Source organism: Podarcis tiliguerta (genome assembly GCF_965153285.1).
Source record: "Podarcis tiliguerta genome assembly, chromosome: 13".
Lineage (NCBI taxonomy): Eukaryota > Metazoa > Chordata > Lepidosauria > Squamata > Lacertidae > Podarcis > Podarcis tiliguerta.
In genome coordinates this window covers 29,205,190-29,227,424 of record NC_139546.1, presented here as the reverse complement: position 1 = coordinate 29,227,424, position 22,235 = coordinate 29,205,190, and the positions used below count along the sequence as shown (strand labels likewise).

Below are 22,235 nucleotides of genomic sequence, written 5' to 3'. Positions count from 1 at the left end.
AATGCAGCTATATAGACTGTATCACCTTCATGGCTTTCCGTATGCAACAAATTCCACTGTGTGGTTGTACCTGAAAAGCAAATTGTTACACTCACTGTCCATGAGCAAATATCACACGTATGAAGGTTAACAGGATTTGCTACCCTCTCCCCTTATATGCTTAGGTCAGTTTGATCTTTTTAGGACTCAAACTCCTGCCCTCAGTTTCATATACCAACCATCATCAGTTCTTCTTTACATTTGTTAAGATCAGTCTAAATGACCTTGCAGCTGAGCTTTCCATGCAACTTCTGGTTGCTGCCAAAACTGTGTTAACCACATATTGGAAAGCTCCTACGTTACCACCCGTTGGAGAATGGCTTATTAAATAATTAAATAAATAAATGCATAAATGTTGGGATAGATAAGCTGATGTTATAGATAAAATTGCATTATTACCCGAGGAAAAAATAAACCAGTTCCTCCAGTTTCAGGGTGTGTGTTTTCGTATGGGAGAATCAAACCATTTTATAACACACTAGAATTTACACTAAAATTTTGTCCCATTGCATATAATTTGTTTGTGTAAATATGATAATAGAGTAGGAAAATATTGACCAGTCCAGCCCATACCATGGCTTCCTGGCAGGAAGTATGCATTCTGTGATATGCAGACCACAGGCACCGTCTCAAGTGAAGTTATCGGGAGTTTCAAAAGAATTTATATTTTGATGCCTCTGACCACATCATGGACACTTCCACAAAGAAAAAAATAGCAAGAGGTTTGATGAGAGTGCACACTATTTGTTTGCTCTTAGAAATAACATGTAATAACTATCCCTATCATTCCTCCCTATGCAACATACTTCTTTCATTTTCTATTAATACGGAGCACAAACACTCAGTTCTTATTCTTGCATACTTCAAAGAGCAAATTCAGAGGATGTCAAACATACCCAACTTACACAAAAACGCTCTCTGGCCACCAAAGAAGTACTATTTCTTATTTTAAAGCAGCACACTGTGATGTAGCAAAGAAGCATGTTTTTATTTATATTCTTGTTTAAGGAAAGCTCATGGGAATACCCCACTAATGAATCCATGGAGGTTTAGAACTATGGCAAAATATGTTGTAAGTCTGTGGATGAAAGCAAACTACACAAGCTTCAAGAAATGACAGCAAATCCTAACTACTTTCAAAAGTGTTGCCACCACTTTTAACCATTTGAAACAGAAGTCGGGATGCCTTTCATTGCAGGCCAAGCTGATACTGTAATACACATTCTACTGTACTAATACATTCCCGAAAATCAGGGATATCCATTCCACCCTTTCCCAGTTAACAACCTAGAAATACTGTACATGTAGCTACTTGATAAGCTGGTCATATCTATGTTTTGCAAGGTGAGAAAGAGAAATTGTCTATACTTATTAATATACTATACTATATTGATGCAGCTGGGAATAGCAAAATGATTATCATCTTTTGGCAGGACGAAGTGGTTGTCTCATTTACCAATGTACCAATCAGGTTTCTTCCTCCAAGTCATGGACAGAGGAGCAGGGATATATGTGCTTCCTGTGTCCCAACACCCCTGTGCCATAAACCCGGAATGATCAGGGTTCCTGTTCAGTCATGACATGTTTTGCCACTAAAGGAGCAATCATATGGCATGTTCCACCAAGATGAGCAGCTTAGGATGCAGTGGATCTCTTACTCAGCTGGGCTAAGTAGGCACTTCATCTCCAACCCTGGCTCAGCTGATGCTATGCCAGTGTAACTGGCTTTCTGCAGCTCAGCCAGGGCTCTGCTGAAGCTGTCTGAGTCAAGGCAAGTGTAAGTCTCAAAAAGGGGCATTAGGAGGCGTGTGGAAGAGGCAGGACTAGAAAGGGTGGGCGGACTTAGGCTGGATTCTAAACCCATTCAGCTCAATTTAATGACTTGGCAACCTGGCATAAAGCACAATTTTAAAGGCTTGTTTTCTCTCTGCCAGGCTTATACAGAGCAGCAACCCCCCTGCTGAATTTGGTGTAACTTTAAACCAGCTTAACTTTTATACTGGCTTGCTTCACTCCACCTTCTTGTGCATAGGATTGCTCCTGCGGATGAGGGTAGAGTTAGAGTGTTAGTGGAGTGAGGCTAGCTGTCTCTGTGTGTAAAGATTGTGTGGAGACAAATGTCTGAGCAGGATTTAAATAGCCATATGCATGTTGCAATAAATTACCACTTGGAAAGTGGTTGCCTGTTCAAACTTATAATATTTGCCTGTTCAAATAATAATAATAATAATAATAATAATAATAATAATAATAATAATAAATTACTTATACCCCACCCATCTGGCCAGGTCTCCCCAGCCACTCTTGGCAGCTCCCAATAGAACATTAAAAACATGATAAAACATCAAACATTGAAAACTTCCCTAAACAGGGCTACCTTCAGATGTCTTCTAAAAGTCATGGTGAATAGCTTTACAGTGAAGGATTTACATTCATCTTTATCTTTTCTTTTGCTCAATAACCTTGGCTGAGAGTCTCTACACCAATAATTTATTGAGTTTTTAAAAGCAATGCAGTTCATGTATATAATGAATGATGATATCTTAATCGTCATTGCTTAGAAATCCAGACAGATTTATTTCTTGGTAAATGTACATATCACATATCACAAAGCATTAAAAGATGAGCATGTATTAAAAGATACACATGCAGCTTACTTCTGAGTATACATACATGGAAGTGCTCTGCAAGTTTTGTTAGTAGTTCTGATATTGTAAATTGCTCTGAGTTGCTTTTGCAAAAAAAGTGACCATAAGCTTAAATGATGATGATTGCTACTAAATGTGGCCATACAGTATCTAAGTAGGCATTATAAGTGGTGTATTATAAAATTTATACATTGTTCACTGTTTGTTCCTCTGTTAAAGCTCAGCTCAGTTTTTTCCAGAAGAGTAACTTATCAATTCAGTCCTTCCTGTTTTCTACAGAGAACTTTTTTAAGGGCCTCTTTCACCTCCTTGTTCCTGAGGCTATATATGATGGGATTCAAGAGTGGAGTGACCAGGCAGTAGAAGACAGCTACCAACTGGTCTATATTGAAGGAGAGGTTTCGGGTGGGCCTGACATAAATGAACATCATTGTTCCATAATAGATACCAACCACTGTCAAATGGGAAGCAAAGGTGGAGAAGGCCTTTTTCCGTCCATCGGAAGAACGAATGCCCAGAACAGTGATCAAGATGGCGGCATAAGAAGCCACAGTTATTGTGAATGACCCAACAAGGAGAAAGGAGCAGATGAAGAAACTCAGCATCTCGTTGAGCTGGGTCCTGTTGCAAACCAGCCTCAGCAATGGCAAAATGTCACAGAAGAAATGGTCCACTATATTGCTCCCACAATAGTTGAGCTGAGATATGAGAATTGTTGGGATCAATGGCAGAACCAAGCCTGTGACCCAAGACCAAGTAGCAAGCTGATGATAGACAACACTATTCATAATGGTGTTGTATCTTAAAGGAGAACGTACAGCCACATATCTATCATATGCCATGGCAGCCAAAAGGAGGCACTCAATGCCACCAAGAGCATGGAAAAAATATATTTGGGTAAGGCAGTTCTTGAAGGATACAACATTCTTTTTTCTAATGAGATCAACCAATATTGTTGGGGCTGTGACTGAGGTAAAACAGATCTCCAGCAAGGAAAAATTGCCCAGGAAGAAGTACATGGGGGTGTTAAGAGAATTTTCATACCTGGTGATGAATACTATAACCATGTTTCCTATCACTGTTAGTGTGTACATAATTAGTACTAGTGTAAATATTGGAAATCTGCTTTTTTCCAGGTTGGGAAATCCTGTGATAAGAAATTCACTCACTGTTGTATGGTTTGAGAGATCCATATTATGATTGGTTGTTCTTTTGTGGAAACAAAAAAAGAACAGTTGTTTGCCCTAAAGTGAAAGCATTCTGTGTACTTCTTATGATATATCAGTTGAAGAGGTTTAACCTAGAAAAGGCTTCAGATGAATTTTTTCAAGGACAGAACATCAGTCAAAGTGAAGAAATCTATGACAAAGAAAAGAAAAAAGAATCTATGAAAAATCTATGAAATCTATGAAAAAGAAAAGAATTCTATGATCACTAACCTTCACAGCAGTCAAAGGAAATAACATTGCCAGTGTGCTTAAGAAATGTTGTAGTCTTGAGTGGTGGAAGGGGGAAAGGAGTTTCTTTGCATTTATATCTATTGATAATATAAGGTCATTATTTGGAGAGTGGACTTGGGGACTTGGAAATGCCACTAAACTTACAGCATGCATTACTCTGCTCATGTAGAGTAATGCATGCTATCACTGTACCTCTTCTATTGATTCCAGTGGAACTTGTTAATTGCACACAATTGCTGCTTAGTGCTGTTCCTCTATGAATGCTTGGTTAAGAGGAAATCATACTAAATTGAGCACCACACTCCAGATGAGCCATCCATACCATGAGGATTTGTCATATGTGGGATATGAACCTATGCTTCCAATCAGAGACCAGAAAAGATAAAAGATAAAACAGTAAAATCAAGGGGGGGGGGGCGACACAGCCACACTTTAAAACATACAAATGTTAAAATACTAAAACAGATTAAAATTACCTCAGCTTTCTAAATACCTGAGCAGGCTCGTCTAAAGAATAATGGTTTTTTGCAGGTGCTAAAAAATGTGTGTGCTTGCATTTAAAGTGGGAGCCAATATTTAGACAGCTCACCTATAAATTTAAGCCAACCTGACCTGATTTCTGCCTGAAGAATAATCCAGTGGTTTCACACATACCCCACACTTCTCAGCTGAATTTTTCTCCCAGTATTAAGAATAACAAATATAATCCTTCTGGAGTTCTACATTCCTCTCAACTCTCAACATTCCTCCTCATAACAGTTTATGTGCTATTACATATATAATCTCCAAGTTTAAGAAAGAACAAAAAAGCATTTCTTTCTCACATATCCTGGCAATGTGACATTTTTGTCAGTAGAATTAAAATCAATAAATTATATACACATTGAACTACTTCATTAAAGAAAAACCCTGAAAAGAAAAGAAAAGAACATATTTTAAAACGTTTTGTCCATTTTCATTCTGCAATGTGGCTATACTCACAAATGATGCAGATCATGCATTTGAAAATAGTTGGTCCCATCATGACCACCATGAGGACTGGCCAGGTGTTGGAACAAGGCGATGTGAAAAGAAGACCTAAAGATAAATTATATTATCTTTTCATGGGGAGATTTGCATGTGTACTTTATACATTGAACCTATTTCATCAGCATACCTGTATTTAAACTCATGGGGACCTGATCTCCAAGGGATCAAACCCTAGAGCTTAAAGTTAGACAGCCTTATCAGTGAAACTCTGCAAACTGTGCTGATGAAAGTGGTGGAAAATATTTCACCATCTTTAATTGATCTGAGAACCCCCCCCCCCCCAGCAGCTAAATGAAAATGTTGGAGTGTGATTAATGAGAAGAGGACAGACCACTGTTTAATAGGAGTTGATTCAAGCTACGTGTTAGGATGTGTTCCTTAATGTTAGGAAGTGCTATAGCCTATTAACAATGCACTGCAGAACATCATGAACTGCCACAATCATGTGTATGATATAAAATACAAGAAAAGTGAAACTCATTTGTATGCATATACACTCATTTTTAATCTCCCCCCCTTTCTAAATGTCGTGGGAAAGGTTATGCAAATAAGGTGCATGTACATACAAAGGTGGACAAACTTCAGAATATTTCTCTCTTCCCCAGAGCTTAGCCTACTAATGAACTAATCCCAGAGTAGAGCCTCTGTGGAACGCAAATTCCACAGAGAATTGAGATACATAATGAAACCTGTTATATTTACCATAGCCCTTTTTGCCTCATAGAATGCGATTCAGTAATTCTTTGCAACAATCCTCTGAAAAATCATCTTCAATTATCCATATTCATTAAGCAAGAACCATCCTTAGACTACAGATATATCTGATTGCCTTCCAGAAATGATCAACACTTTGTTGCCTCTTTAACAATACTTTCTATTCGAACCGCCGACCTTCTGTTCAGCAAGTCCTAGGCTCTGTGGTTTAACCCACAGCGCCACCTGCATCTTCCTTTAAATGCTTTGACTCAATTCATTGAAGTCCTTGTGTCAAAGATGGATGGTCAACTATGTAGTTGATGTAACACATGAAAAAGTTCCATAGTACTGATTTCATGCAGATCTATTTCTGTGATTTCTCACCACCAGCTCTTTTTATCTACTTACATAGGTGTAAACCCAACTGAACTTAATGTGACTTACTTCTGAGCATGCATGTATAGGATCACACCATAAGACAGAAAATATTGCACATGTGGAGTCTGTCTGCAGGGAGGTGGACAAATTGCAGTGCCTACTAATTAACTAGTCCCAGGGTAGGTCCTCTGTGTAATAAAACTTCCAGAGAGAATTGAGGTACATGATGAAAAATGTTATATTTACTATGTCCTTTTTTCATTTAGTGGAGATAGTTCTTCATGACTTTCTCTTAAACATCATCTCCAATTATCTATATTCATAAAGGAAGAACTGCTCTGAGTCTCCTGAGCTATCTGACTGCCTTCCAGATATGATCAGCATAGTCTCATCTCCTTAGCAGCACCTTCCACTTCAGCTCTTAAAGAAAGGAAACAGTGAGGTTTCAGCCTTCTTCAAATTTAAAAAAGGTAAGTTTCAAATTAATAAAGTAGCTCCTAAAATGCTGCTACTGTAGTTGTGTCCCTGAATCATTGGCCATCACTTCTAAGTGGAATTTGTAACTTCCAAAGGGAACTTCAACAGTAGAGCTAAATTGAAAAAATCAGAAATGGTCATTTAATGAGCATGGGTAATTAATCCATGAGAATATCCTAACACCTATTGAAATAAACGGAAAACCCTGAACATAATAAGCATTGAACCAAATGGAAAGTATACATTAGGATACTGTAATAAACAAATCTGTGAGACATAAAACCTTGTGCTCAAATCCTGTCTCAATCTTGAACATACTGCAAAGTTTTTGGGAAGCAGTTACCATTCAGGTTCACCTCCCATCTGAAATTTCAGAGTGAATTCCACCTTGAAGAAGCAGGCAACAAAACTTGGTAAACAGTAAAGCATCAGCAATTATATATATATATCCACATTTTTAACTATACCCAGTGACTGTTAGCATCACTTTCTCTGTCTCCCTTTTTCTCTTCTCTTCAGATAACATCACAGCAACGTGCTTAGATGCACATCAGGTGTGTTTAGCATCAAAAATTCTCTAACTTTTTTCACAATGATCATTATTCTATGTCAGATGATTATTTTATATATGTATCTTTTTGTTTCCTGCTTCATAGATCCACAAGTACATCAGCATGTTGATTGGCAATCAAACTGCAGTAACCCATTTTATCATCTTGGGCTTCCCAAGTCTGAAGAATCTTCAGCTTCTCCTCTTCTTTGTGGGGTTGGTTGTCTACATCTTGACCTTGTGTGGACACCTCATCATTATCACCATAGTACGTATTGACCAACATCTCCAAACACCCATGTACTTTTTCCTCAGCAATTTCTCCTTCCTGGAGATATGGTACACCTCCAACATTGTTCCAAAGATGCTAGAAGTATTCCTAGATAAGAACAAATCCATTACATATGCAGGCTGCATTACTCAACTCTACTTTCTTATTACACTTGGTACTGCAGAATGTTTCATTCTGGCTATCATGGCATTTGATCGCTATTTAGCCATATGCAATCCTCTTCGATATCCTACACTCATGAATGACAAAGTTTGCCTTAAGCTAGCTGTAAGCTCTTGGATTGGTGCCTTCATAGTTAACATCCCTCCATTAGTTGCGCTTTGCAGGCTGCCATTTTGTGGCCCAAATGAGATCAATCACTTCTTTTGTGATGCACCACCTTTACTGAAACTCTCTTGCACAAGCCCACATGAAGCAGAACTGTCCAATTTCATAGTGGCCACAAGCGTCATTGTTAGCTCCTTCCTCCTCATTCTGATATCGTACATCCTCATCCTCATCGCTGTTCTGAAAATCCCTTCATCGACAGGCCGCCAAAAAGCCTTCTCAACTTGCGGTTCCCATTTAGTTGTAGTGACCATTTTCTATGGCACTCTAATGTTCATGTATGTCCGCCCAACATCAAATTTCTCTATTGATTCAGTGAATTTCAACAAAATTGTGTCCATGTTCTATACTGTGGTTACTCCCATGCTTAACCCAATTATATACTGCCTGAGAAACAAAGAGGTCAAAGATGCTCTCCGGAAAGCAATCAGTGGGAAGCGTGTGCTCCAAACAAGTAGGATTTTTAGTGGCATAGTTAAGTAGATGATAATAGTATACATACCTCAATTGAGTGAGCACAATTAATTACCTTGTATAACTGTATCCTTACAAATTCAGTAGTTATTTCCCTCTCATGTTTAAGAACATCTATGATATTGCACCCAAATTTTATCCATGTCTTCTGAAAAACTTTTTTTAAAGACTGAACTTTCTGTACACATCACATTCCATAGGAGTTGCATTGAAAATGCATGAAATGTATTTTACAACATTGTGTGTTTTTGTGTTGTTGTTTTTACTGATCCTCCACCACTGCAATTCAGGCAGAAATTGCATCCAAATGTCACCCTTTTGTCATTTAAAGCAAACAAGTAGACAGGGCATCACCTCCAGTGATTCCTCCTTTTGGAAGTATTAGAAGCATTGGCATCCAAGCACTGGCGAAGGGTGGTGATAACTAAGCACTTTTGGAGTGACAGGTAAGTTCAGGGAAGGAAGAAGGCTGGCAACAAGCACATCAGTAGCAACATGTGCTCCTTTGTTTTGCTACTGAGCAAAGACAGTTGGCTGGTTGTGGCCAAAAATGTCTGATTGCAAGCAGGGAGGCAGGGTTCCTCAGCAAGACAGTGTTTAGAGCAGTGCAGATAGCTAAACATTTCATCTATATGCAACTCTCACACATGGCAATGAGACGAGGAGTGAGTGTGAGAATACATGGAGGAACTGGGACGCTATAAGTAGAGTGAAGGTCAATGGAACAAATGTGGAGTATGAAGAAGTGGGTTGTGATGGACAAGGGCATGCAGTGTAAGGAAAGTCTTGATGGGCCAGGTTTCTTTAACGTTTACAAGGGCAGTTTGCAAAGGGATATTATGCCCCTGCCTGGTGGTTTTGTGGGTAATTTGCTGTATTCTTTGTTATAGACATAGAGAAAGTGGTAAGATTAGTACTGCTGTATGTAGCCACATGCTGGGAACATTTGAATGGGTTTAAAATAATGTAAATATACAAAATAGTGCTTAATGCGTAGTATTGTGGACAAAGACCCAAATCTCCAAGCCGTATGAGATTCTAGGGGTTCCAGGCACTCACCCAGGGTCCTTATTTCCTTTGGAATGGAGACAGTGGAGACTGTGGTGGTTTATTTACACCTATATACAACCTGAGACTATGATGGGGGGGGGGGGCTCACAGCATTAACATCCCATGAGGTTCTTGATTCTCCCATAGCCACAGCCTTGGATTCCAACAGAAATCAGGTATAGCTTTGCCTCCCAGCTACCCAGCCTGCCAGTGTCCACTTTCTAGCTCACAAAACTCCACTCTAGGGGCTCAAGACTACAGCCTGCCCCACCCCCGCCCCCCCATAAAAAAATTCATAACAGTGTATAAAATGATTTCTGTTTTTAAGAATACTCCCTGCCTCAGAGCGCCAGCCTACATAGTCTTTTAGGCAAAGGGTATGAGTTTGCATCCTTCTCATTACAGATTTCAGAACTTTTTTCTCTTGCTGTTGTTGACTGTATGTACACTTTGGAAGAAGAAGAAAATGGAGCATGGTTTTTGTGTTTGTGATACAAATGCATTTTGTTTTTTTAAAAAATCTGTTTTTTCTGAAGCAAGTATTGGAAATGCATATATTTAGATACAACCAGTTTGTATGGACCAAAGACTGAAGATCATTAAACCCAATATGGTCCTACATTTATATGCTGTAGTAGTTTTCTCACAAGACTTTCTATGGGCAAGTAATATGGTATTAACTTATTGAATTTTTTGGAAAATTAACACTTTAGCATTTATCAAAGAGAAAAACATCAATTTTGTTCAATGTCTAAATCCTTACCTGAGAGGCAGACATATTGCTTGCAGTCTGTAAAAACACTAATCTTTGACTGTGACATTCTAAAAACCCATTCAAGTAAACTCAATGCTTTTATTTGTGAAATCAGTGAAGAACTTTTAAGACAGTGATGCGGCCCTCCTAATTTCTTAGCAGACATCACTAGGAGTGAAAGACCCTAACGTAGATCCTACTGCTCAGTAAGTTGTTATTGATTCTCTAGGCCTGATTTGAAGCTCTAGATTTATAACTGGAAAATACACAAATGGCTGAACTCATCTCTTTATTCCCCTTGGGAAATGTGACCCCCTGAAATGTTTCTTTAACATGTTTGTTTCCACACCATGTTCTTTGATCCTTTATTGTCTTAATGACCCATTAGCCCAGGCTATCACCTCATGGGAAATTTAATTAGCTTTTAACACATGCTGATTCCAGAGGACAGAAGTATCTAATACAGAGCTTAATATGCATGCACTTAGTTTTAATGCATCAAGCATTAAATTCTAGCACTAGCTTGTTCAAGAGATTATATTGGTCTTGCACCCACAAACTCGTAACAATACACAGTGTCAGAGAAGAAGCATCATGAAATTAGATGAAAGATACCATGGTGGAGGATTAGCAAGCTGAGTAGAAAACAGACTGAAGAGGATGTGTTGCTGAAGAAAAAAGAGTCAATTGATGGAAGCAACATTGTCAGAGAAAAGAGACTTAGAGAAACAGACATTGATGAGTCTGTGTTGAGGAAAGGCACAGAATGAAGGTAGCCAAGTTGTGGACTTTGGTATGTTGTTGAACTGCAACTCTCATCAGCCCAGACCATGTTGTCTAGGGGTTATAAGCATAGGAGTTCAAGAAAATCTGCAGGACACCATGTTGGCATACATAATAAAGAACAACGGCTGCTTATTAGAAGAGCTGGCATGGGAATGAAGTGGGGAGTAAATCTGAATATGACATATTGATGAATATTGAACTAATCTCTGAATTTTGCGGTTTACAACTGTAATGACATAAAACATCCTTTCACTATAATGTTTAATTAGCATACCCAAATACAATGAAATATATCAAACAAGTGTCGTGTTCATACTAATAAACTACAGCTGCAGACCTATACTCACTTGTCTGAGAGTAATCCGTCATTTAACTAATGGGACTTGCTTCTGAAACAAACTGAATAGTATTGTAGTGTTAAAACATTTACTTTTTCCCAAATATTCTCCCAAGAGCTCTCTTCACTTCCTTATTTTTCAAGCTATAGATAATTGGGTTCAACATGGGGGTCAAAATGCTATACTGAATAGAGAACAGCTCATCAATTGTCATGGAAGACATGCTGCTGGGTTTCATGTACTGGGACATTCCTGTCATATACAATAAGCCAACCACAATGAAGTGGGAACTGCAGGTAGAGAAGGCTTTGCTCCTTCCCTCTGGGGAGCGGATATTCAGGATGGTGGAGATGATTTGGAAATAGGAGACAAAGGTTGGCAGGAAGGAACCAAGTCCAAAAATCACAACAGAAGATAGAAGAATCATATTATTGAGGAAAGTATCAGAACAGGAGATTTTCAAAAGAGGTGGCAGCTCACAGCTGAAGTGGCTGATTTTGTGAATGCCACAGAACTGCAAACTTAATGTGGGCACTGTGTTTATTATTGCAAAAAGGAAGCCCATTATCCATGCCCCCATCACCAGGTAAGCACATAATGTTTTGTTCATGATCGCTATATAGTGAAGTGGGTGACACACAGCAGTGTATCTATCATAAGCCATTGCTGAAAGAATAAAAACCTCTGTAACACTCAACAGGAGGCTGAAAAACATTTGTGTAAGACAACCAGGGAAGGAAATTGTCTTTTTCTTCATTAGCAAGTTCATTAACATCTTAGGGACAATGTCAGTTGAATAACAGATATCAACGAAGGACAAGTGAGACAGAAAATAATACATGGGTGTATAAAGGGAAGGTTCCTTCCTTATCACCAGAATGATTGTGACATTTCCTGACAGTGTTAATAGGTAAATGGTTGAAAACACCAAGAAGAAGAAGATATTCAGTTGGGGATTACTGGAAAGTCCCAAGAAAATAAACTCTGAACTTTCAGTTTGGTTTTCCATTTTTGTTTAGGAACCTATAAAACAAGCAAACAAAAAGGAAAGGAACAATTCAGCCCATTGTTAGCCTCCTTGATCATGCAACTCTGTAAAACTCTACTCAAAATTAATTTCAGTTCAGTTCACTGTGGCTGGTAAGTGGGTATGAAGTTGCAATCTTAATATATAAATTCTCTCATTGCACCCGATGTTCAGCAATCATACTTGAGATATTTCACCCTGAGAGATATTGATGCGAGGATCAATATTAGCATGGACCGAAAGCATGATGAAATCTTGAATTCATGTGTAAATTAAAGGGTAAGTGTGACTTAATAATATAAAATACAAACTGATGAAATATATCAGTATATCTTTTAGAACACATACTCAAACATTTTGCACTATTTCTTTTGAAACATGGTCAAAAGTTTAGCTATTATTCTTTTTTAAAAAACAAACATTTACTTAAATTTGAAACAAATCTATATCTATAATCATCTATATCAGGCTTCCTCAACCTCGGCTCTCCAGATGTTTTGAGACTACAATTCCCATCATCCCTGACCACTGGTCCTGCTAGCTAGGGATCATGGGAGTTGTAGGCCAAAAACATCTAGAAGGCTGAGGTTGAGGAAGTCTGATCTATATCCATCTCGATCATTGTTATGTTGGGATTTGAAGGATTTCAATGTAATTCTGCAGTTCAAGTGCAGAGCACACAGAAAGGGTTTGATGCACACACAGAGTTTTGTGTCCTCAAAAAGCTCCTTCCCCATTACAAGCTTCAAGAAAATTTCTGCATGTTGTTCCATGACCCAGAGAAAAGAAAGGGATGGGCACAAAGTTCTTTCACACATACTTTTGGGTCCTGCCTCTGCCACTAGTCAGATGAGTGAGGACCATTAGGATTCCTCTTGTCCAAGACGGATATCAAGGAATGGAAAACAAAGCACATAATGATCTCTGTCACCTGGCAGAATGCTGTTGCGGGGGACTGGGGGCAGAGCACATGTGTAGTTTAATGGTAGATCATTTTCTTTGCATGCAGAAGGTCCCAAACTCACTCCCTGGTATTTCAAGATACAACTGGGATGGACCCCTGCCAAAAATTCTGGAGAGCTATTGGCAGTCAGTGTAGAAATACCAAAACAAATGGACCACCTGCTTGATTCAATATAAGGCTGCTTTTTGTGTTCCTTTGTACGTACTTTGTTCTTTGGTTTTATATTCATTTTTGTAGCCTTACTTGTTGCTTGTAAGCTTCCTTTGAACTAATTTGTTGGAAACACAAAGTATAAATATTCAAAACAAACAAACAAACAGGCAAACATCAGTCTTAAATGATACATAAAAGTTGAGCTGCCCTACAAAAGAGATAAAAATAAAACTATGTTTTAGAAATAAGACGTTTATGAGGAGTGTGAGTTATACTATTGCAATGGCTTTCAAGCTGTGTTCTGGGGAAATGTGGAGTTCCTTGAAAGCCTGTTGTGGTCCCTAAATGAAAAGGTTAATATAATCAAGTTTCTGAAACATAGGTTGGCCAGCACAGTGACTTTCACCATTAACATGTTCAGCCAGCACCCTATGTGAATAAAGCGTGTGCCCTGAAATACCTCCAAAATCGTCTGTAATGTTCAAGGCAAATACACTGACATTCTGCAGCAGAACTATCAATATGGAAACAATTAGACATTATCTATTAGATTCAATGCTTCTTGTAAATGAAGAGGAAAACTAAAGCAGTTGAAAAATGGGTCAGTGTGGTCAGATGGTGTGCATAAATATGCACATTTCTGAAAGACAGATGAACTTACCAGATATGTCACAAGAAACAGAGCAAAATAAGATTTGTCCTGGAAGGAATGTAAAGCAGAGTGAGCAGAGAACAGAAGTCCTCCACTCATGTGCCCTTTTGATAAAATAAAACAGATCCTCAATTCTTCCAAGCACAAATCTGTTGGCTAAATGTACTGTAAGCATATAATTATCCATTTTATATGAAGGATACATTAATTCCCAAACCAAACAAATATTTATTCTGGTGGGATGACTATTCCCACCTTGGAGCTCTTTGCAAATAATTACCACTATCAGAACTACTTTTTGTTTCCCATGTTTTTAACAATGGGAAATGACCTAATGCAAATACTTGTAAGACACTGTCATACGAGGTGCATTTCCATGTCAGCCCAACATCACCCTTCTTCACCTTGAATCACAGTCATTTTATGGGTCAGCAATTTATTTGGAAAGCTGAGACATGTTCTAGCCTAGAATTAGGCTGAGTTCCTAGGCACAGATAAAATTGCTAGTACCAGTGTACAAAGCTCAGGACAAATTTATCTAAATAATTGCCCCACCCTGTATATACCCAGCTGATCAGTGTGCTCTGCAGGAAGGAGCCTCCTGTAGATACATACCATCAGCAAATCCATTCCATATGAAATAGAAATTGGGCTTTCAGTGCTGTGGCACCCAGACTTTGCATCTTCCACCTGTTATATATTAGGCAAGTTCCATCTTCATTGCATTTTTGGCACCTGTTGAAGACCTTCATCTTCCAACAGACCATTCAAATGGATTTTTTAAATCCCAGACTATCTGTATTGACGCAAAAAAATCATATGCATATATTATACATTTTTATTGTTGAATTTACTCAATATGATTCATGAAAACTGATTCATAAAATTAAATATGTCAACTCAAAACAATATGCCACTGATTATCTGTGGATGAATGATCTCATTTGTGCACCCCCAGGAATAATAAAAACATATTGACACAGAATTTTAGTTTAAAGGCCACAACTTTATTGATTACAGAAATGTGAGTGGTATTGGCTTAGGCATTAGCAATAACTATATCTGACTCCTGCCCGCCTTGCAGGAAATCTAGAAGGGTAAAGCGCCAAAAGAGGGAGCTCCATCGATGGCAACTAACTGAAACTCACCCCAGGGTTCTTGCTGGGTCCTGGCATGGCCCTAGCCCCCAATCAGACTTTGGACGAAACCCAGACCCACGGATTCCTTTACTGGAATACCCTTGTACCTGGAGGGGCCGGTGATGGTTGCACCTCCCCTCCCCCGCATCTCACTAAACCAATGCCTAACCACCAAACCTTACAAAGTTGTAATGATTGCTAAGAGGTAGGCGAAAACCAAATGGCCAGTGCCAATCTACCAAATGGGGAAAAAATCCTACCCGGCCCCTGTTCGAAAACAAACGATCAACCAAAGTTCCGAGCAAGACCAAAGCAGACATCTAAAACATTAGGGGGGGTGGGCAGGTGTTTGGCAGCGTGAAGCCAGGTAAAGCCCCAGCAATGCACCACCACCTTTTAAAGACCCCCACAATCACGCTCCCACTCTCTGATTGGCCAATAGGCCATGGCATGATCGTGGGGCCACCGCGTGGCTCAGGCTCATCCCCCACCCCCTCCATGAATGGAGGGAGCGCCTTGGGCCCATGGACAATGCAGCCCCTCAATTAGGAGGATCCGATTTCCTGTTTTAGATCACACATCCCTCTCTAACTAGGCATGCAAGAAACATGATTACATTTAAATGACACTTTTCAAGCAGGAAACACACACAAACACACACACAGCTACACTCAGAAATACACTCAAGGAAGGTGCAAAGAAGGGTAATTCAGGGACTACCTTCAGTGTGAGTTTCATAATCACTTCAAGCTATTTTAGAGCTATTTGTTTTTGGGTGGCTTTAGACTTTATTTATGAGAAATGTTTTCTTCAAAGCTTCTTTCACATCCTTGTTCCTCAGGGTATATATCATTGGATTCAGCAAGGGTGTGATTACAGAGTAGAAAACAGCTACTATTTTGTTGGCATTAGATTTGTATTTTACTGCTGGGCGGACATACATGAAAATGAGTGTCGCAAAATAGATGGTGACTACAGAAAGGTGGGAGGCACAGGTGGAAAATGTCTTCCTCCGGGCAGCAGCAGAAGACATTTTCAGTATAGTGATTACGATTTGCACATAAGAACCTAGAGTGAACAAAAGAGTGGCCATTACAATAACACTGCTGAAGCCGTAGCCAATGACCTGAATAGAATAAGTGTCAGTACACGAAAGGCGAAATATCTGCCCAGCATCGCAGAAGAAGTGGTTGATTTTGTTGGGGCTGCAGAAGGAAATTTTAGCTAACATGAAGGAAGGGAATGTAGGGCATATGAATCCCACAACCCAGCATATCACAGCCACATTCCTGCATGTCCTAGGGTTCATGATGGCGGAGTATCGTAGAGGGTTGCAAATTGCAAGGTACCTGTCGTAAGCCATGGCTGTCAGAATAAACAGCTCAATTGCAGCAAAGGCAAAGAAGAAGTAATATTGAGTGATACATCCTGGAATGGAAATTGTCCTCTTCTGAGCCAGTAAATTCTCCAACATCTTTGGCACTGTGACAGTGGTGTACCAGACTTCGACCATCGAGAGATTGCAGATGAAGAAATACATGGGGGTCTGTAGGCGTGAGTCCACGACCACAATGAGTATAATCAGCAAGTTCCCCATGAGAGATAAGATGTAGATGATTAAGAAGAGCACAAACAACACCATCTCAAGCTTGGGGATGCTAGTGAAATGAAGAAAGACAAATTCTGTAACCACAGTTCGATTTTCTTTCTCCATTATATCAGAAAGCTACAGGGATATAAGCAATAAAAAGAAATGGAAATTATGATTTTTTAAAAAACAACAATGATGAAGAACAGTGTCTAAATTCTTTGTTATTCAAAAAAACAACAACAAATTAATAAATTCTTTATTCATCCTCTCAGCATTTTACCTATAAAAAAATAATTTGGCTCAGTGTAATATAACTCCCCTCCCCTCTTCCCCCCTCCCCCTCTGTATTTCTTCCATTCATTTTAAAAGAAAAAGAAAAAAGAAACCTTGGATCAATGAAAAACATTTGATGCTGTTTCTAGGTGCACCAGAGTACTGACTGATGAATTTCAAAAGTGAAATTTGCAGTGGTAAATATTATCATCAATGACTTTTTGGAAAGAATTGGTCCAATTCAAAGGCTGATGTGAATGGACCTTGCTCTGTTCCAACAAAGTAATTATACTGTGCTGTTCTTCAGCTTTATTTGAGGTACACACAATGTCAACATTCCTCTGTGTCTGGGTAACGGAATACATTTCCTGTATACACTGGCATACTTTTTGCAACAGCCTCTGCTATCCTTTTGTCCTCTAGATATTGTTGGACTCCATGCAGCACTACCAATAGTGGAACTTGTGGTCTACCAATATCTGAAAAGCCAAAAATTTAGTTGCCTCTACGTTAGAGCTTATTTTTAAAAAAATCCATTTACCTCCAAACCTATTTTTTCCTGCCTTTTACACACAGAAAACTTTTAGCTTTTATTTTCTAATCCATCATTTTCTTGTTTTTTGAATGATTAGTGCATAGGCTGCTGCTCAAAATTTGAAGGATACATTCTAGAAGTGAGGTAAGAATTTGATTGCATCTTCCCAACCAGAACACAACAGCAACAGGAGATACTTGATTCTATTATGTCCCATGCTGGCTAAACTGTATAATGATGTCACTATCCATAAAAACAAAAAACACTGACTGCAATAGGGGTTTGTTGTTTAGTCATTTAGTCGTGTCCGACTCTTCGTGACCCCATGGACCAGAGCACGCCAGGCACTTCTGTCTTCCACTGCCTCCCGCAGTTTGGTCAGACTCATGTTTGTAGCTTCGAGAACACTGTCCAACCATCTTGTCCTCTGTTGTCCCCTTCTTCTTGTGCCCTCCATCTTTCCCAACATCAGGGTCTTTTCCAGGGAATCGTCTCTTCTCATGAGGCGGCCAAAGTATTGGAGCCTCAGCTTCACGATCTGTCCTTCCAGTGAGCACTCAGGGCTGATTTCCTTAAGAATGGATAGATTTGATCTTCTTGCAGTCCATGGGACTCTCAAGATTCTCCACCATAATTCAAAAGCATCAATTCTTCGGCGTTCAGCCTTCTTTATGGTCCAGCTCTCACTTCCATACATCACTACTGGGAAAACCATGGCTTTAACTATACGGAGCTTTGTCGGCAAGGTGATGTCTCTGCTTTTTAAGACGCTGTCTAGGTTTGCCATCATCTTTCTCCCAAGGAGCAGGCGTCTTTTAATTTCGTGACTGCTGTCACCATCTGCAGTGATCATGGAGCCCAAGAAAGTAAAATCGCTCACTGCCTCAATTTCTTCCCCTTCTATTTGCCAGGAGGTGATGGGCCCAGTGGCCATGATCTTCATTTTTTTGATGTTGAGCTTCAGACCATATTTTGTGCTCTCCTCTTTCACCCTCATTAAAAGTTTCTTTAATTCCTCCTTACTTTCTGCCATCAAGGTTGTGTCATCTGCATATCTGAGGTTGTTGATCTGAGCTTGTGTCATCTGCATATCTGAGGTTGTTGATAGGAGTTGGCTGCCTCTAAATGAACATGTAGCTAAGTTTGTCAGTGACGTGATAAAACTTAACTTGTGTCATTCCAGATGAACGGGTGTGACAAGTTTTCTTCCAGGCAAAGGTTATGCACAAAGTTCATACTTTATTCTACACCCATCACATAGTTCTACAACTATTGTGTAGAATATATAATCTACCTAATTCAAGAGGGCTTGTTCTCTATTCCTTGCTTGAAACATTTTTGGTGGTGTCCTAATCTCTCATCTGGCTGAGTAGCAAAACTTGGACAAGTTCTGTACACATGTGGTGGGCTAGTCTGACCCCCACCCACCCATTACTGTGGATGCTGATGATTATTATGTCTGAGCAAAATACAGCTACTGCACAGATGTGCAAGCTGTTAGATCTCAGGGATGGGAAACTTTGACTCCCCAGGTGTCATTATTCTCCCATTCCCATCAACCACAGTAACCATGGCTAATAGTCAGGGATGGTGAACATTGTAGTTATATTTAGGATTCTCCTACTATTAGTAGTAACAACAGCAACAAAAACATTTAGAATAGTCCTCTTGGAGCAGACTTATCAGCTTATCTGATCCAGAAGATCCTGAAAATTCCATTTTCAACTATAGTCAACTAATGTCTCCAGGGCATTAAAGAAATAAGCCTCCCCTGATGTTTCTCCCTGAAATCTAGTAGCCAGAGACAAAGTGCCTTTGCACATGAGTATTCCATTTAGCTATCAAGGCTATGAAGCCGTTGATAGAACCTATTTCCTGTAAGAATATAAACACATTTATTGTAATAAGTGTTTTTATAAAGAAACTCACCAGGGAAGTTTCCTGAAGGAGCACTTGCTACACATAGGGATACGGTCGTCTTTATTGGAAGAAATGCATCTTAAATGGTCTATAGTAAAAGATGAAGATAATGAAGAAGAAACAACCCCTTTTGCTTTCAGTCCAGTCTAGCCCAAGTTTCACCCAGTATTACTGAAATGGTGATTTGTTGTAGCAATTGCACGTAACCCATCTTACTTAAAAAGACAGTGGCGCATAATGTGTTGGCTATGCATCTTTACAACTGTACAATAGAAATGTCCCAGGCCTGTTAATATTGGTTCATGTTTGAGCTCTAGGGAATTCTGCCCTTACGAGCTTTTTCATGTTATTGTTGCACTTAAGTCTCCCTGGAATACAGAGACTGTTCAGTATATGTAATTAAGCCCATTTATTTTCAGTCTGTTTTAATTGTGAAAGTTTACTAACATGGAATAGTTTTCACTTTATTCTAGGCTGGACAGGCATGATTTGTGAGTGCAGTTCATTTGCCTTTACTAGCAAGTGGTTGACATCACTCATGGATGTGGCTGTTAGCACTGCTACACAATGTCTACAGTCCTGGGAAAGAAGGGGAAGCAATAGGCTGCTGAACCATTGTATATAGATGGGGGGGGGGGCGTATTTTCAGCTTGATGGCTTACAATATGGATGGGGACATATATATTTTTCACCTTGAAGGATACATTCTGTCATGGGCAGCCTACCAGGGCTATTAAACACTGATGGCAAGGGCCAGGAACAAACAAAGGTGGAGTAACCAGCACAACTATCTTTGCACAGTAGCATATATTCATATGTAAAGTCTCAAACATTTCTCCCTCTTCCATCCAGGCAAGCAAGAGGTATAGTCAGAATTCAATGATCGGCAAGCCCCTTGTTCTCTGTTATTTGGCATGTGAGAAGTGGCTGTGCAAATCAGTCGTTTTCCTCCCCTCCTTAAATGAACGAACTATTCAGCTCTAAGCAGAGTTGCTCTCCAAAGGGACCATGGGAGCTGAGGGCACATTCCTGATCTCTGTACTACATCTTCCTTTGGCGGGGCGGGGGCGGGGGGGGGGGGATTCGCAAACCTCGTGGCTCTGACTTCAAATTGAGCCACAAAGCGTGTACTCCCTAAAATGAGAGCACGTGTTGCGGTGTGGGCCGCCAGGCCAGCCCTCTGTTGCCAGGCAGGTTAATAGTTATTACCTGGCGCAACAATTGGCTGACCGGGTTGCTGGGGCAAATTGCATGTAACAAATTGGGTGGGTGGGACCATAGGCTTTAAATATTGGGGCACATTGCTTTCTCTTTCTCTTTCGCAGAGTGTATCGGCCTGCCCTGTGTTCTGGTTGACCTTGCTTTGCCTGTCATGGGTCATCTGCCTTGGTGCAGGGGCCTAGTAGGAATTTTGCCATTTGGCTGATTGGCTAGTGTCACTTGGTTTTTGCCTACTACTTAGCAATTCGTCACAACTTGTAAGGTTGCGGTTAGGCATTGGTTATAAAAAGCTGGTGGTGGAGGGGTCAGAATAGGCTGTGCCTGCCCCTCCAATGGTGCTGGAAGGGAATTCCATTAAAGGCAAGCCTTGGGGAGCTGGTTGGGTGAGCTGTGAGGGACTGACGCTCAGCTCAACTCATCCCCAACATTGTTTTCCCTTCACTGGCTTCCGATGAAGTTCGGAAAGTCAGTTCTGTCCCAGGCGGGGGGACAGATAGTCATAACCAATGCCTAAGCAACCACTCACAGATTTTGTATTTTAATAAAGTTGTGACCAAAATAGTGCCAAAAACCTTAAACTAAAATTATGTGTGATTTGTGAATTATTTTGAGGGGTGGCTTGGGGACCTACGCACGCAATACGATTTTATAGTATCAGGAGAAAAGTTGTTTGATGACTTTCAGAAGAGCATATGGCAGGGTATGACATCATCCAGTTTATTCCCCTGCCTTCCAATATATCACACCAAGACTTATATATGGTTCTTCTGAACCAAATAATACATCATAGCCTGGGGAGATACAAGGTAATATTCCCCCCCCAACAGATCAATTTAAATGAAGAAGATAAATATAGATGAGTTTTCCCCACACACACTTTGCCTCCTATTAATATTTCATGACGAACATTCTGAGTGGGCGGAAGTTTATTTCAACTAGAGGTGTGATCTTAGGTATAGTGATAGTGTATGCACTTGTGGATTAAATGCTGGGTAAGTGACAACTCATTTCTGGTCTTTGCAGATGGATTTAGTGGTAGGGATGTACAATGTTATAGCATAGTGAAAGAATTATAACCTGTTGTATCATTGGTACAGGGTGACAGGAGAGGGTCCCTAAGCATTTACCACCTGATCTGACCAACCACATAATGGAAGTTTAGCGAACTGAAAAGTTGAATTAGCTTTCTAGGCTGCTTCATAATAGATAACTGAAAACAATAAAATTAGGATGCAGTTTGAGCTGAGATCTCAAAAGAATATCTAGAAACTAATTCCTTCGAAACTGCAATTAGTTATTATCAAAACCATTTTTTCTTTCCTTTGATGTGCCTCAGATATCTTGCCCAAGCAGATACAGTAGCCCTAATTTTTCCTCTGAAGTTCTGCCTTGGGTGAGATCTTGTCAGTTTGCTTCCCAATACTCATTAAAATTTCTCAATGTATGGAGTGTCTTCAGCAGA

At 39.7% G+C, this 22,235-nt stretch overlaps 4 protein-coding genes across 4 annotated transcripts; 1 reads left to right on the top strand and 3 right to left on the bottom strand.

The window, feature by feature from the left end:
* Window positions 1–2,938: 2,938 nt before the first annotated feature.
* LOC310662117 (olfactory receptor 5V1-like) lies at window positions 2,939–3,880 on the bottom strand (the record flags this gene model as incomplete). The annotated part of the gene is made up of 1 exon (XM_083408885.1): window positions 2,939–3,880. The coding sequence occupies one exon, from the start codon at window positions 3,878–3,880 to the stop codon at window positions 2,939–2,941; it is 942 nt and encodes a 313-aa protein (XP_083265011.1).
* Window positions 3,881–7,401: 3,521 nt separating this feature from the next.
* Window positions 7,402–8,379, top strand: LOC310662116 (olfactory receptor 6B2-like; the record flags this gene model as incomplete). Its single annotated transcript, XM_083408884.1, has 1 exon — window positions 7,402–8,379. The coding sequence occupies one exon, from the start codon at window positions 7,402–7,404 to the stop codon at window positions 8,377–8,379; it is 978 nt and encodes a 325-aa protein (XP_083265010.1).
* A 3,007-nt stretch (window positions 8,380–11,386) lies between these two features.
* Window positions 11,387–12,307, bottom strand: LOC310663420 (olfactory receptor 5V1-like; the record flags this gene model as incomplete). The annotated part of the gene is made up of 1 exon (XM_083411241.1): window positions 11,387–12,307. One exon carries the CDS (start codon window positions 12,305–12,307, stop codon window positions 11,387–11,389), a length of 921 nt encoding a protein of 306 aa, XP_083267367.1.
* Window positions 12,308–16,014: 3,707 nt separating this feature from the next.
* LOC310662115 (olfactory receptor 6N1-like) lies at window positions 16,015–16,947 on the bottom strand (the record flags this gene model as incomplete). The annotated part of the gene is made up of 1 exon (XM_083408883.1): window positions 16,015–16,947. One exon carries the CDS (start codon window positions 16,945–16,947, stop codon window positions 16,015–16,017), a length of 933 nt encoding a protein of 310 aa, XP_083265009.1.
* Between the last annotated feature and the right edge of the window lie 5,288 nt (window positions 16,948–22,235).